This window comes from Drosophila sechellia, chromosome X (genome assembly GCF_004382195.2).
Source record: "Drosophila sechellia strain sech25 chromosome X, ASM438219v1, whole genome shotgun sequence".
NCBI lineage: Eukaryota > Metazoa > Arthropoda > Insecta > Diptera > Drosophilidae > Drosophila > Drosophila sechellia.
In genome coordinates, this window is record NC_045954.1 from 18524548 (window position 1) to 18537293 (window position 12746).

At 52.1% G+C, this 12746-nt stretch overlaps 4 protein-coding genes across 4 annotated transcripts; 2 read left to right on the forward strand and 2 right to left on the reverse strand.

The window, feature by feature from the left end:
• Positions 1 to 371: 371 nt before the first annotated feature.
• LOC6614853 (protein-serine O-palmitoleoyltransferase porcupine) lies at positions 372 to 2214 on the reverse strand. The gene has a single exon (XM_002039235.2). It carries the CDS (start codon positions 2115 to 2117, stop codon positions 540 to 542), a length of 1578 nt encoding a protein of 525 aa, XP_002039271.1. The 5' UTR covers positions 2118 to 2214; the 3' UTR covers positions 372 to 539.
• A 236-nt stretch (positions 2215 to 2450) lies between these two features.
• LOC6614854 (nitric oxide synthase-interacting protein homolog) lies at positions 2451 to 3957 on the forward strand. The gene is made up of 3 exons (XM_002039236.2): positions 2451 to 3286; positions 3346 to 3454; positions 3517 to 3957. The coding sequence occupies exons 1-3, from the start codon at positions 2544 to 2546 to the stop codon at positions 3586 to 3588; spliced, it is 924 nt and encodes a 307-aa protein (XP_002039272.1). The 5' UTR covers positions 2451 to 2543; the 3' UTR covers positions 3589 to 3957.
• Positions 3920 to 7639, reverse strand: LOC6614855 (coatomer subunit beta). The gene is made up of 6 exons (XM_002039237.2): positions 5880 to 7639; positions 4976 to 5631; positions 4754 to 4915; positions 4410 to 4683; positions 4239 to 4344; positions 3920 to 4147 (listed from the first exon to the last, which is right to left on the reverse strand). The coding sequence occupies exons 1-6, from the start codon at positions 7508 to 7510 to the stop codon at positions 4082 to 4084; spliced, it is 2895 nt and encodes a 964-aa protein (XP_002039273.1). The 5' UTR covers positions 7511 to 7639; the 3' UTR covers positions 3920 to 4081.
• Positions 7640 to 10304: 2665 nt separating this feature from the next.
• Positions 10305 to 12612, forward strand: LOC6614856 (transferrin). The gene is made up of 5 exons (XM_002039238.2): positions 10305 to 10431; positions 10494 to 10736; positions 10846 to 11941; positions 12001 to 12385; positions 12448 to 12612. The coding sequence occupies exons 1-5, from the start codon at positions 10332 to 10334 to the stop codon at positions 12547 to 12549; spliced, it is 1926 nt and encodes a 641-aa protein (XP_002039274.1). The 5' UTR covers positions 10305 to 10331; the 3' UTR covers positions 12550 to 12612.
• The last annotated feature ends 134 nt before the right edge of the window (positions 12613 to 12746 follow it).

Sequence of the window (12746 nt, forward strand, 5' to 3'; positions counted from 1 at the left end):
ATACAAAAGAAAAAAGAAAAGGATTCATAATAAATCGCGTGCCGAAACTAAAAGGATGGCAAATACAAACGCAGGTGGAACGCAAGCGAAAAATCTGTAGAAATTACAATATTGTTATAAATATATTTGTCTCAATGAGAAAACAAACAAACGAAAACAACCAACAAACAAACAAACAAAAGCAAAACAAACCAACAACAAAGAAAATATACATTAAAAAATCAATAAAAAATATTTGAACAAATTCGTACGCATTTTCATGAGGAGGATGTTGGTTTTGGGGATCGGAAAATGGTTTGTTCCAGTTGCCCAGGAGTGTTATCCCTTCAGCTGGAAGTTGAGAGGAACCCAAATTGAAGCGCGTCACAGCGTCCGTTTCACAGAATGCTTTAATATTAAGTACTCACACAGCACACAGACTACAAGATACGAATATAGATACAAGATAAAAAAAGAACAAGCGGATGCGCTTGGGATTACAATTATAAATACGTGTAGATCAGTCATAGCGAGTATTTGCCGGCAGGATCCTGCGGAGTCTACGAGATGAACAGGTAAAGGACGAAGGTGCCCAAGCCGATGTAGTGGCTGAGATAGCCAGCCTGCTGCCAGTGCCACAGAAAGGAGTCGCCATCCTCGCCGACCTCCAGGCCATCGCCCAGCAGCACGACGCCCAGATAGGCCAGGTGGAAGATGGCCAGCGCCGTGAATGACAGATTGGTCAGCCTCACCAGCCAGTAGGACAGGGAGTTCAATCGTCGTTTGCTGGGGCAGTGGCTATACCAACATCGCTCCTTGCCCGGACACAGATTGGCAGTGACGCAGGCGTTCAGGAGGCTGGCGAGCTGCCGCCTGAGCAGCGATTCACCCTCGGCCAGGAGCGCCAGCGAGATGAGCACCAGGTAGATGCGCAGATCCATGGCGTGCAGCAGGCTGGACACCAGATAGGTGCAGAGCACGGCCAGCAGGGTGCGTCCCCTCGAGCTGGACGCGGTGGGCTTGCAGGGCGCGTAGATGTACCGCTTGAGCCACTCGTGCATGGGAATGTTCCAGCTCCGGACCAATGAGCTGATCGAGCGCGGCCACTCGATGCGCCAGGGCTGCGAGATCAGCGGACCCAGCATGTCCGACTCCTTGGTGGCACCGTCCAGTCGTTGGTCGGAGGCCACCAGCAGCGCCTGCGCCATGATGCCCACAAAGTAGTGGCTGCTGCGCACACTCAGTGCGTCCCAGTACATGACCAGGAAGTGCGAGCTGTCCCCGAAGAAGTCACTCAGCGCCGGAGCCAGGCAATTGGACACGGTCACGGCCAGCACGCAGAACAGCACGTTGGGCAAGAGGCGACGCAGGCTGACCAGCCAGCTGTTCCGGGGCACCAGACAGTCCATGTAGCAGCCGAAGCTCACCCAGGGCCCCAAGGCGCAGGTGGCCGGACTGTAGATGTAGCCCAGGTAGGCAAACGGACCCGGTATCCTCGCCTGCAGCTGCCCACTGGCGGTCAGGTCGAAGCCCAGCGAGATGAGCTTCATATTGACCACCATCTGGATGCCGCGCAGCTGTGGCCAATCACTGCGCCGCCGCCAAATGAGCAGCTCGTACAGGAACTGGCTGCCCACGGTTAGCACGGCCAGAACTTGAGCTCCTCTTCGTCCCAGCCGCAGCAGCTGGAGCAGCAGGTAGCCCACGGCGGCCAGCAGGAGCAGTAGAAGCAGTCGGTAGCCCACAGTTAACTGCAGTGTAATCAAGCCGCAGGCGAAGTGGATCAAGTGCAGCGGTGCCAGGCTGGTGAGGCGTCTCCGCTGCGAGTAGAGGAGGCACAGCAGGCGGCACAGGAGGCAAAGGAGCAGCATGGGCGCCACATACTGCATGACCTGCAGCGCAGATGGCTGCACGCAACTCTGCAGACTTTCGAGGAGTCGCCCGGCCAGCTCCAGGACTCCGTGTCCATCTACCACCAGCTCCTCCATCTCATCCTCCCCGCCGAAATAGTAGTCATCCTCGCTGTTCGGCTGCCCAAACCTGTGGTCCAAGCTGCCGGCCGTCTCCACGTCGTCATACTCCTCCTCCTCGTCCAGATCAATGTAGTCCGATTCCTCCTCGAAGTACTGGTAGTCCATCGCCGGCCGCCCTAAGCCAATCCAATACAATCCGGGGGAATCAAGGAAAAACCCGGAAATCCGAGGACTTGGAATTATTTGCAAAGAATATACCGCGCAATATACCGAAAATACCAAATCGATGGCTTTAAATCTTTAGCTAGTTTATAGCTAGGCTGAAAATACCAGTAGCTTAAACAGTTTTAAAAATAATAATAAAAAACAAATTAATTTAATGTGTAAATATACTTGTTTTGTGCACCTAGTGATGAAACAGTTCTGCAATCGTTGTTATTATCGGCTGTTGAATTGACAGATTTCAAAGGACTTTCATTGCGTCTCAGTTTATTTAGCGATCAAGATACGGTCACACTTGAGGCAGTAAATAAACAATTTTAAGCAGTTTATTTACATTTTTCGCAGCCGAATCCAGGAAACTCCCTTGAAATGACTCGCCACGCACGTAACTGCACGGCCGGAGCCGTGTACACCTACAACGAGAAGAAACGTGACGCGGCGGAGTCCGGCTACGGCACAAATGCCCAGCGCCTGGGCAAGGATTCGGTGAAATCCTTCGACTGCTGCTCCCTGACGCTGCAGCCATGTCGCAGGCCAGTGATCACCAAGGATGGCTACCTGTTCGACAAGGAGGCCATCCTGCAGTACATAGTGACCAAGAAGAACGAGTACAGCCGCCGGCTGAAGGAGTACGAGCGTCTGCGGCGCGCGGAGGAGGATAAACTGAGCCAGGAGGCCAACAGCAAACAGCAGGCGCGCATGGAGCGCTTCGTCAATGCCGAGAAGCCAGCGATGACGCCCGCCCACTCCTCGGCCGCTGCCAGCGAGAAGCCGTCGACCTCTTCTGCCGCTGCTGGCGCTTCATCTGCATCCTCGTCCGAATCCTCGATTTCCAATATGACCAACGGACACGAAAAGAAGCTGCCTAGCTTTTGGCTGCCCTCCGAGTGCCCCAATGCTGGGTTGGCCAAGGCCCAGAAGCCCGACGCCACCATCTACTGCCCGGTGTCGCAGAAACCGCTGCGCGTCAAGGATCTGATTGATGTGAAGTTCACGCTGCTCAAGGACGGCGACACGAAGCGCTCGCTGATTGCCAAGGAGGCGCGCTACATGTGCCCCATTACCCACGACGCGCTCAGCAACGCGGTGCCCTGCGCTGTGCTGCGTCCCACGTGAGTGCTCGCTGGGATTTCGTCTTGAAAACCCTTTAATACTTACCTCTTCACTACAGTGGCGATGTGGTGACCATGGAGTGCGTGGAGCGGCTGATCAGAAAGGACATGATCCATCCGCTCACGGATCGCAAGCTGAAGGAAAAGGACATCATTCCCCTGCAGCGAGTAAGTGCATCGCGCACTGCACAACTTTCCTGCATTGCTACTATTTCTCGACTATTTCACAGGGCGGCACTGGCTACGCAACGACGAACGACAACCTCCAGGCCAAGGAAAAACGGCCCATGCTCCAGGCCTAAGACGAATTTACCCAGCCGGCAGCTACTTAGGAGCACTTCAATAGAAATGTAATCATTTTAGCCCTAGCTAGGTTAAACAATCAATTATTTCCTCAGATTTTAAAACAATTGTTTATCATAACTTATACAAGACTTGGCCATTTTATCTGTTCCAATTCTACATTTTCGTTTATTGCAAGAGGAAGTACAAACACACTTATTGTTAAATAGGAAAAACAAAATGAATTCACTGATAATCGTACCATGCAACCAATACTGATTATTCCGAATTGAAGGATTCCGCATTTGGATTCCTAAACAAATAGCCACGTCAAATGAAACCACTGTCATCTTGGGGTTAAGGTATAATATTATATTCTTTATGTATAATTGTAACGTGTAATGTAATTTGAAGAAGCTGCAGCTGGCGGAATGCGGGCGGGAGGTCGAGTACGTTCGTCTAGATACGTCGCTCCTGCTGGTGGCTGGTCGTCCACGTCCAGTTCCACGTCCACTAGGCCGCCTGCACCGACTGCTTCTGCGAGGAGCTGATCTTGTCGCCCAGACTCAAGGCCATGCCCTGTGTGAAAGACGAAAGGTGGAACCCGGATTAGAAAGTTTCTCATGACCACGTGCAGATGTGCGGAGGATGGTTTGTGCTCGACTCTCACCTGACTCTTGGCGCGAATGCGTATGTGTCCCGTCACCTTCGAATCAGGATCATCCACGGGCTTCTCGATACTCAGATTGGCCAAGGCATTCTCTCCGAAAATGGACCTGCAAATTGAGCGATTGAGAGAGGAATGTGATGGCTACTCCCTAGTGGACAGCTGGACACTCACTTGGCGTACATGTTGGCGGCCATGAAGCCGCACTGGCCGGACAGCGCCTTCTCCGGCGTGAGGCACTTCATGTTGGTGCTCTTCAGCAGGTGCTTGAGATATTCGTGCAGGTCGGTGAAGCTGGTGTTGACGGTGACCTTGTTCTCCCACTCGAAGTCCTGCCACATTTGGCGGAACTCAGTGTCCGTGCAGCTGGCCGGAATGATGTAGTCCATGATGTCGATGTGAATGGTATTGAGCACCACCACATTTGTGTTCAGGGCGGTTTCGTAAACTGTTGGTTGGTAAAGCGCCATAAGTTTGCGATTGCACTTTAACAGCGAAATCATCAATTAGCTACTCACCAATATTGCCGAAGATGATGCCGTTCTCTGTGGAGGAGACCTTTACGTTGGCCTTGATATTGCAGAAGTCGTGCGGAGCCAGGACCACTGGATGCGGGCGCTCCACCAGCTTAAGATCGCCCAACGTGGCCAACTCCAGTGTGCAGTTCTGTAGCGTGTCGTCTGAAAGTGATTTTTATGGAATGAAAGCGATGAACTTTCGCCTGGAAATGCACTACTCACTGGTCTGGTTGACGATCAGCACGTCCAGGACAATGTCGTACTGGTTGACATTGACGTAGGCCTCCGCATAGACGGGATCCGAGAAGCCAGTCAGCTGAGTGACCTTGTTGAGCTTGCTGTTCGGCGAGGCCACGTCGCTCAGCTGGGCGTTCTTGCTGCCCGCCAGCGCCTGGTTCAGACTGGATTCGAACACGTTCTCGCCCAGCTGATTGTCGCGTCCATTCGAGAGCTGTGCGAAGAGCACCGGATCGTCGGGCTGCACCTTGGCGGTGGCCTTCTGCTTCTCCTTCAGCATGCGCTGGTCCTCGTCGTGCTGCGCATCCAGCATCTTGCCCAGAGCCTCGCGGCAGTACAGTGTGAAGACGGAGATAGCCTCCGGCGTGCGTTCGCTCAGCGTGCGCAGGCAGACGAAGATGCGATCGGTGTCGTCGTTGGTTATGGGCTTGCTGGGGAAACCGGACTTGCCCAGGTGCAGTATCGAGCTCATGATCAGCATCACCTGCGTGGTCAGACGATTCTGGGCACGCGCCTCCGTCTCCAGCTCCGCGTAGCGCAGTGCCAGCTTGGTCAACGTGGCGGATAGAGCGCCGCCGATGAAGAAGTCGCCGTCCATCAAGTACTGACGCAATGGCGGACGTTTCTCCGCCTTGGCCACCCTGCAGAAAGCATGAACCAGCGTTAGAAACTTAAATAAACATTGTCAAGAATCAGAGCTGCAACAAACTATTTTGTAGGTGCTACGTATGACGATGACTCATCAGCAAACAATGGATAATGGGCATGTCTGAGCGAACAATATAGTGAATAGTTCGGCAGAGCTGGAGGCATTTTTATCAGTGCAAGCTGATGCAAGGCCTCAAGCTGAATTGGTGGCATTGTACACGTACACGTAGCCATTACTTACGGGGCCAGACTGTAGGCACTCTGGGTGGCATAGGTTCCATCGGAGGTGACCTTGTTGCTGGCGTTTCCGGAGCCAGAGCCCTCTGCGGCGGATCCAGCTGCGTTGCCGCCTGCGGATCCCTGCTGCTGCTTCTGCTCCTCGGTCTGATCGCCGGCCAAGCGGCGCTGCTCCGCCTCCACCATGGGCACTTCGCCCAGCGTCTGCTGGATGACGGCAATCACCTCGAGGATTTGCGAGCCCTCCACGTATTCACCCAAAATCCAAACGGCGGCGCGATGAATCTTGGAGGACTTAATCTGCGGGAAGGCCTCAATCAAATGCTCAATGATGAGGGCGCGCAGGGCGGGGAACTTTTGGATGGCCTCGCGTATGAAGATGAGCACATCGGCGGCGGCAAGTTCGTTGGTATCCGAGAGGAATTCAACCAGTACGGGTATAACATTGGCGGCCACGTCGGGAAACTTGATGGAGCAGGTGTGCAGGGTGCGGACGAGCAACTGCCTGTACTTGCCAGTGTCCTCGTGCTCCACATTGTGCGTCTTGGACACTTCCTTCTTGAGGACCAGCACCATTTCGCCAATATTGCGCGAATAGACCAAGTCCAGGGCCAGCGCGAGTGTTTTCCTGCGCACCTCGATGTCTGGAGCGGCCAGGACGCGTAGAACGTCCATTACCAGGTCCTGCATCACCTTCTCCATGCCCTCGTGCTCCTTCATGGCCACCAGGCGATCAAGCACGATCAGCTTGACGTTGTTGTCGCTCTCCTTGACCACCAGTTCGATGTAGCAACTGGCCGCCGCCTTGATGGCCGTCGGCGCCAGCGAGAGCGTAATCAATGTGCCAGCGGACTCGTATCGCACCGCATTCGAGCTGGAGTTCAGCAGGTTGTAGATGCAGCGTATGAAACGCGACCGCTCGGCGGGATTGGCATGGCACACCTTGTAGATCAGCTCCACGATGACCAGCTGCAGTATGTCGCCGAATGTGTGCACCTGATCGATGCAGCTGGCCAGATAGTTGAGCGCCCGCTCCTGGTCCGCATGCAGCAGCATGAGGAAGGCGTTGCGCTTGCAGCTCATGTCCTGCTGCGTGTCCAGGAAGCTGGCAATCAGTTCCGGCCCGTCGGGCACCAGCCAATCGAAGTTCTTGTAGATGGTGAAGATGGCCAGCACGGCATTTCGTCGCACATACGAATGCCGGTGATCCAGGCACGCCCGTATGGCCGGCATCAGTGGCTCCAGTAGCTCCGGCTCCTTCAGCTTGCAGAGGAAGCGCAGCGTCGAGCCGCGCAGAAACTCATTGGGATGCTGCAGGTCCTTCCTGTACGCATCGCACACCAGGATCATCTCCTGCAGCAGCTTCCCATCCGCCGACGTCTTCGGCACAATCTCCCAGAAGATGAGCAGCAGCTTCTTGATCGTGTGGTTCTGCACCGGCAGGACGAAGCGTATGATGGTCATGATCAGGCCCGGATACCGCTCCCCGTTCAGCAGCAGCTTGATCACCCGCTTCAGCGTCTCGATCTTCACGTTCGTGTCGCCCTTTTCGAGATCCCGCTTCAGCTGCATCTCGTTGGTCACCTCCAGGTCCGGCGAGTTGATTATCGTGTAGCACGGCACTTGCGACGTCATCGTGGCTGCCTTTTCGTTCGCCTATTTATCCCGATAATGCCAATTGACTAACTTATTTCCTAATTTCCCAATTCTGTTTTTTGGTCTTTCCGACGTGTCACAATGCTTTCGGGTGTGACCGTGCGCGGCGGCGAGTGGAAATGCCACGCGAGTGCAGCCAGGGCTGCGCAGTGCTCTAGCGAGGACGCACACCGCCTGCCAGCAACCGCCTCGGCTAACAGCGGGCTGTTGGGCGCACTTGGCGCGCTTTTCAAACGTTTGCCTTGGCTGTTAAATATCATTTTTGTCATTTTTTAGTTTAAGAAAGTACATTAAAATGCACAAATAGCAGATGCACTTAAGCTCCACAAAGGTATAGCTAGAAATTTACTTGAACTTACGTGCATTGCACTGCTTGCGTCTACAGAGCGAGTGCTGTAAAGTTACAGTGGCTTTTAGCGCCTTTCCTTTAGTTTGAAATTCTATGTTACTTTTAAGAAATGCATTCCAAAAATTAAAAAAAAAACACATACTTAAGATCTCTTTTAATTTAGAAAAATGTGCATTCTTAAAAGTTTTATATATAAACTATTGTACATTAAGCTAAAGCTAATGAGTTTTTCATTTTATACATTACATATGCAACAAAATATTTACTTTTAAATTAGTAAGGTATCACTGTTGCAAAAATGCATTTAATTAGCAATTTCTTCTTAAAATAAGTGAGTAGCAGTGCTTCATTTTTATCGCATACTTTTCCCCTGATGAATGCGTTTTCCGTGTGGTTAAATAAGACAACGAACCATTTGCGCTGAAAACAACACACTGTGCAATTTTGTGCTGGGCGTGGCTCCATTACCTATTACCTGTCTGCAGATAGCCTCCGTGCCATAGGACTGCTGATAAGAGGCCACCTCGGGCTTTTCGAAAAAACCCCCAACCCATTGCGATCCGGGTAGATTCCCGGCCGCTCCGGGGCTCTTGACCTTGACCAGTGCCAAGTGTGTTTGCATCTGCGGCACTGCCAAGCAATCTAATTCGGTTTCTGGTCGATTCCACTGGAAAGATCCCCGCCCACGCCCATGTCCCACGGCAGTTGCCATTGTGATCTCGTTTTGCACTTCATCATTCAATTGCCGCCCCCGCGACTCATTGCCCAGCCACGCCCCTTCCTCGAAGGAGGCACGGCCTGCATTTTAAGCAGGTCGTCGTCAATTCTCTGCTGGATCTGGACAGTTCCACAGCTCCTCTCCGTGCTCTTGCTGCAACAAGCCGGTGCAGGTGACTAGCTAGGTGATCTGATCCCATCGCATCCCGCCCGTGGAACAGGTTCTGTGCCGGGCCTGAATAAAGAAATGCCCTGATAGCGGGGCAAAATTAAAGTAAATAAAACTAGAGACGAATGCGAATGCGAACGATATGCGAATGGCGCATGCTCTCACTTTTTGCAGCAGCTTAAATGAGCTCCAAGTTTGTCTACTCTAAGTTTATCCCATAATTTTTTTTAGGAATATAAACCAATTTCGCACAGCATATAGAGAAATAAATCTAGTTTTTGCTGATAGACGAGCTTGTGATTATATAAACGTAGTGCAATCATTTAAATTATCATAATAAATACTTGCACTTTTCAAATTGACCGACTCAAGATCGTAGTTATGCGTCCAATTAAAAATTCAAAAATGTCCCCTCGGAGAGTATAAATAAAAGACAATTACTCTTAATTTGTTTACTTCCAAGAAGAGTGAATTTAAAGTAGCCAAATCGTTAGATGAATGCAAATCAAAAGCGCGCACAGTTTGCGAAAGTGAAAAATGGGCTGGCAAGAACTGAACTAAAGTAAGTGACTAAAGTAAGTATGCACCTGGGACTAAGGGCTCGAATCGCATGATTTACAAACGATCCGTGGATTGGGAATGGATGGGAATGGTGGCCCAACCGGTTGCTGCAACTACAAGCGACTGGAGGGGATTGTGCCCGTTTATTTGGCAGGGTAGTGAGTTTCTTAGAAATTGAAGGCCCCAGTGCATTTATATAACTCAATGGGTACCCACACCAAGTGCCAGTCGGTGCGGTGTCATCGGATTAGTCAGGCATATAGTATATGGCTCGATCGATTAGGGGATCAAGTGCCAAGGCAATTAACTGAAGAGCCAGGCCGTTTCTATCTCGATTCTAGCTGTGTGTGCTTTTTGGCAATCGCAATCAGACAGTCAAATAGGCTATTTTCAAAACCTATTCACTGCAGTTTTTCCAGCTTAAATGTTCGTAAAGAATGTGCTTAAGAAATTAGAGTGTGTGGCTAAATAAATTCTGTCAAGAGAAAGCGCTGGCTCAATGGCTCAATGGCCATTGTTTGATTATTGGCCAGATCCAAAACTAATTACCAAACACACAAATGCTTCAGGCTAAATTCTGATTTTGATCGATTGCATATAATAGAAATATACTGACTCGAAGACAAAAGTCGAACTTAAGGTAGATCATGGATTGAGTAGCATACTAATTGCATTCGCATTTAATGGCCCAGCCAGCCATATATCAGTGTCGCAAACTCGTTTGTATATAGAGTATAGGCCTGGATTGCCGCCCACTCACGCCTTTCCTCGGGGAAAAAACCGGTCGCCTGGACTGTCTTTCTTTATTGCTATTATTGCTATTATTATTATTATTATTATTATTGTGCCTCCTTGTCGCCGCGCAAATAGAAGCGAAAGAGAACAAACACGAGTGCAAAAAAAAAGAGCACGAAAGCCGGGGAAAGAAGCAGCACATCTGGGTGGCTATAAAAGCCACCAGCCGGCTCCGGATTCTCCACAGTCGAGCTTCAACTGTTTCTGAGATGATGTCGCCGCGCAAGACCCACACCTGGCTGCCACTGGCGGTGTCCGCCCTGCTGCTGTTCCTCGGACCGCAGTCCTCCCTGGCGGAAGAACCCATTTGTATGTGCATCCCGGAGTTGCCAGTTGAATGCATCTAACCAGTTGAATCCATTTCATACCAGATCGCCTGTGTGTGCCGAAGATCTATTTGGCCGAGTGCCAGCAGCTGCTGGCCGATCCCTCGGAGGCGGGCATCCGCATGGAGTGCGTGGCTGGACGGGATCGTGTGGACTGCCTGGAGCTGATCGAGCAGCGCAAGGCCGATGTGCTGGCCACCGAGCCGGAGGACATGTACATCGCCTACCATCGCAAGAACGAGGACTATCGCGTGATCTCCGAGATCCGAACGCAGCAGGACAAAGATGGTAAGTGGTGAGAAGGGATCGAAGGACCAAATAGTCACTATTTCTTTTTTTTACGATATGTTCCCAATCTTTTCATTACTCATAAATCTCCTACTTGATTTGTCGACAGCCGCCTTCCGTTACGAGGGCATTATCCTGGTGAAGAAGGACTCCCCCATTCGCACTCTGCAGCAGCTGCGTGGCGCCAAGTCCTGCCACACTGGCTTCGGCCGCAACGTCGGCTACAAGATCCCCATCACCAAGCTGAAGAACACGCACGTCCTGAAGGTGTCCGCCGATCCGCAGATCTCCGCCACGGAGCGCGAACTGAAGTCGCTGTCCGAGTTCTTCACGCAGTCGTGCCTGGTGGGCACCTACTCCACGCACCCGGACACGGATCGCCTGCTGAAGAAGAAGTACGCCAATCTGTGCGCCCTGTGCGAGAAGCCGGAGCAGTGCAACTATCCGGACAAGTTCAGTGGCTATGACGGCGCCATACGCTGCCTGGACAAGGGTCAGGGCGAGGTGGCCTTCTCCAAGGTGCAGTACATCAAGAAGTACTTTGGTCTGCCGGGAGCCGGACCAGATGCGCCGCCGGCGGAGGGCAATCCGGAGAATTTCGAGTACCTGTGCGAGGATGGCACCCGGCGCCCGGTCACCGGACCCGCATGCTCCTGGGCTCAACGCCCCTGGAGCGGTTACATCTCCAACGAGCAGGCCGTCCACAACTCAGAGCAGCTGCATCAACTGCAGTCGCGTCTGGAGCGCTTCTTCGCCAATGGACTGCAGGCACAGAACAAGGACGCCGCCGCCCATCTGCTCATCCAGCCGAATGCCGTGTACCACAGCAAGGATGCCGCCATCGATCCCAAGGTATATTTGGAGCGTGCCGGCTACAAGGATGTGATCGAGCGTGATGGCAGTGCCATCAGGAAGATCCGCTTGTGCGCGCAGAATGACGACGAGTTCGCCAAGTGCCAGGCGCTGCACCAGGCTGCCTACGCCCGCGACGCCCGTCCGGAACTCGAGTGCGTTCAGTCCACCGATTGCGTGGTGGCTCTGACCAAGAAGGAGGCGGATTTGACCATTGTTCGCGCAGCTGGCTATGCGGATGCCCGCAGCAACCAGCTGCAGCCAATCGTCTACGAGCAGAGGGCTCAGGATGATGTCCTGGTGGCGGTCGCAGCACCCGGCATTAGCCGGGAGGCTCTCCAGAAGGCCAGCATGTAAGTGGAATCCCTCAATCATCCATAGCACAATAAATTATACCATCATTACCACGCAGCAAATTCAATGAGGATTGCGGACGATCCCGTGCTGCTGCCGCCCTGTTGAACAAGCGACGTGGCCTGGACGCCTGTCGTGTCTCGTCCAGCGGCGATGGAGAGGTGCAGATCGTGCCCGCCTCCGAGCTGGAGAAGCACAAGGACGCCCAGCTGGTGTGCGCCAGCCTGCAGCGACGACCGGTCACCGACTTCCGTGACTGCAACGTGGACGTGCAGCTGCCCCGGGCCATCTTCATCCCATCGGACACCACCAGCGTGGAGCAGGAGACAGTGAAGCACCTGTTCTCCCTGATCTCGGACAAGTTCGGTGCCCGCGGCAAGCTGGTGGATGTTTTCGCTCTGTTCGGCGAGTTCCAGAAGGGCAAGAAGAATGTGTATTTCAACGTAAGTGATCCTATTTCCTTATTTAAGCTTCGGCGTTTAAAAAAAAACAACTTTCTCTGCAGGACAAGGCCGTTCAGCTCACCACGGAGCTCAAAAACGAAATCCAGAACGAGCAGATCTACGCAGATCTCCAGTGCAATGCTAACAAGATTGCCAAGAAGTGATCACATTTTATACTACAGCCCAGTGTCTGTATCAATAAAATTTAACTCGAATATTAATAGAAATCACGTTTTAATGCCTACTAAAGGGAACATCTAATAAGATAGTTTGGTACGGTTAAATAGGGCTAACTAGTTTCCAAATACAAAGCTAAAAAATTTCGAACATCAAAAGGATTACTTGTAGAGGATAAGATACT

What these genes read in the sequence shown, in the direction of transcription:
- LOC6614853 (XM_002039235.2), bottom strand. Translation starts at nt 2,117, where the DNA reads ATGGACTACCAGTACTTCGAGGAGGAATCGGACTACATTGATCTGGAC.
- LOC6614854 (XM_002039236.2), top strand. Translation starts at nt 2,544, where the DNA reads ATGACTCGCCACGCACGTAACTGCACGGCCGGAGCCGTGTACACCTAC. An exon ending in TGCGCTGTGCTGCGTCCCAC is followed by an intron (nt 3,287 to 3,345) that starts GTGAGTGCTCGC and finishes TCTTCACTACAG; the next exon opens with TGGCGATGTGGTGACCATGG. An exon ending in ACATCATTCCCCTGCAGCGA is followed by an intron (nt 3,455 to 3,516) that starts GTAAGTGCATCG and finishes ACTATTTCACAG; the next exon opens with GGCGGCACTGGCTACGCAAC.
- LOC6614855 (XM_002039237.2), bottom strand. Translation starts at nt 7,510, where the DNA reads ATGACGTCGCAAGTGCCGTGCTACACGATAATCAACTCGCCGGACCTG. An exon ending in CATCATCTTCGGCAATATTG is followed by an intron (nt 4,684 to 4,753) that starts GTGAGTAGCTAA and finishes ACCAACCAACAG; the next exon opens with TTTACGAAACCGCCCTGAAC. An exon ending in GCATTCGCGCCAAGAGTCAG is followed by an intron (nt 4,148 to 4,238) that starts GTGAGAGTCGAG and finishes TCTTTCACACAG; the next exon opens with GGCATGGCCTTGAGTCTGGG.
- LOC6614856 (XM_002039238.2), top strand. Translation starts at nt 10,332, where the DNA reads ATGATGTCGCCGCGCAAGACCCACACCTGGCTGCCACTGGCGGTGTCC. An exon ending in CCTGGCGGAAGAACCCATTT is followed by an intron (nt 10,432 to 10,493) that starts GTATGTGCATCC and finishes ATTTCATACCAG; the next exon opens with ATCGCCTGTGTGTGCCGAAG. An exon ending in AACGCAGCAGGACAAAGATG is followed by an intron (nt 10,737 to 10,845) that starts GTAAGTGGTGAG and finishes ATTTGTCGACAG; the next exon opens with CCGCCTTCCGTTACGAGGGC.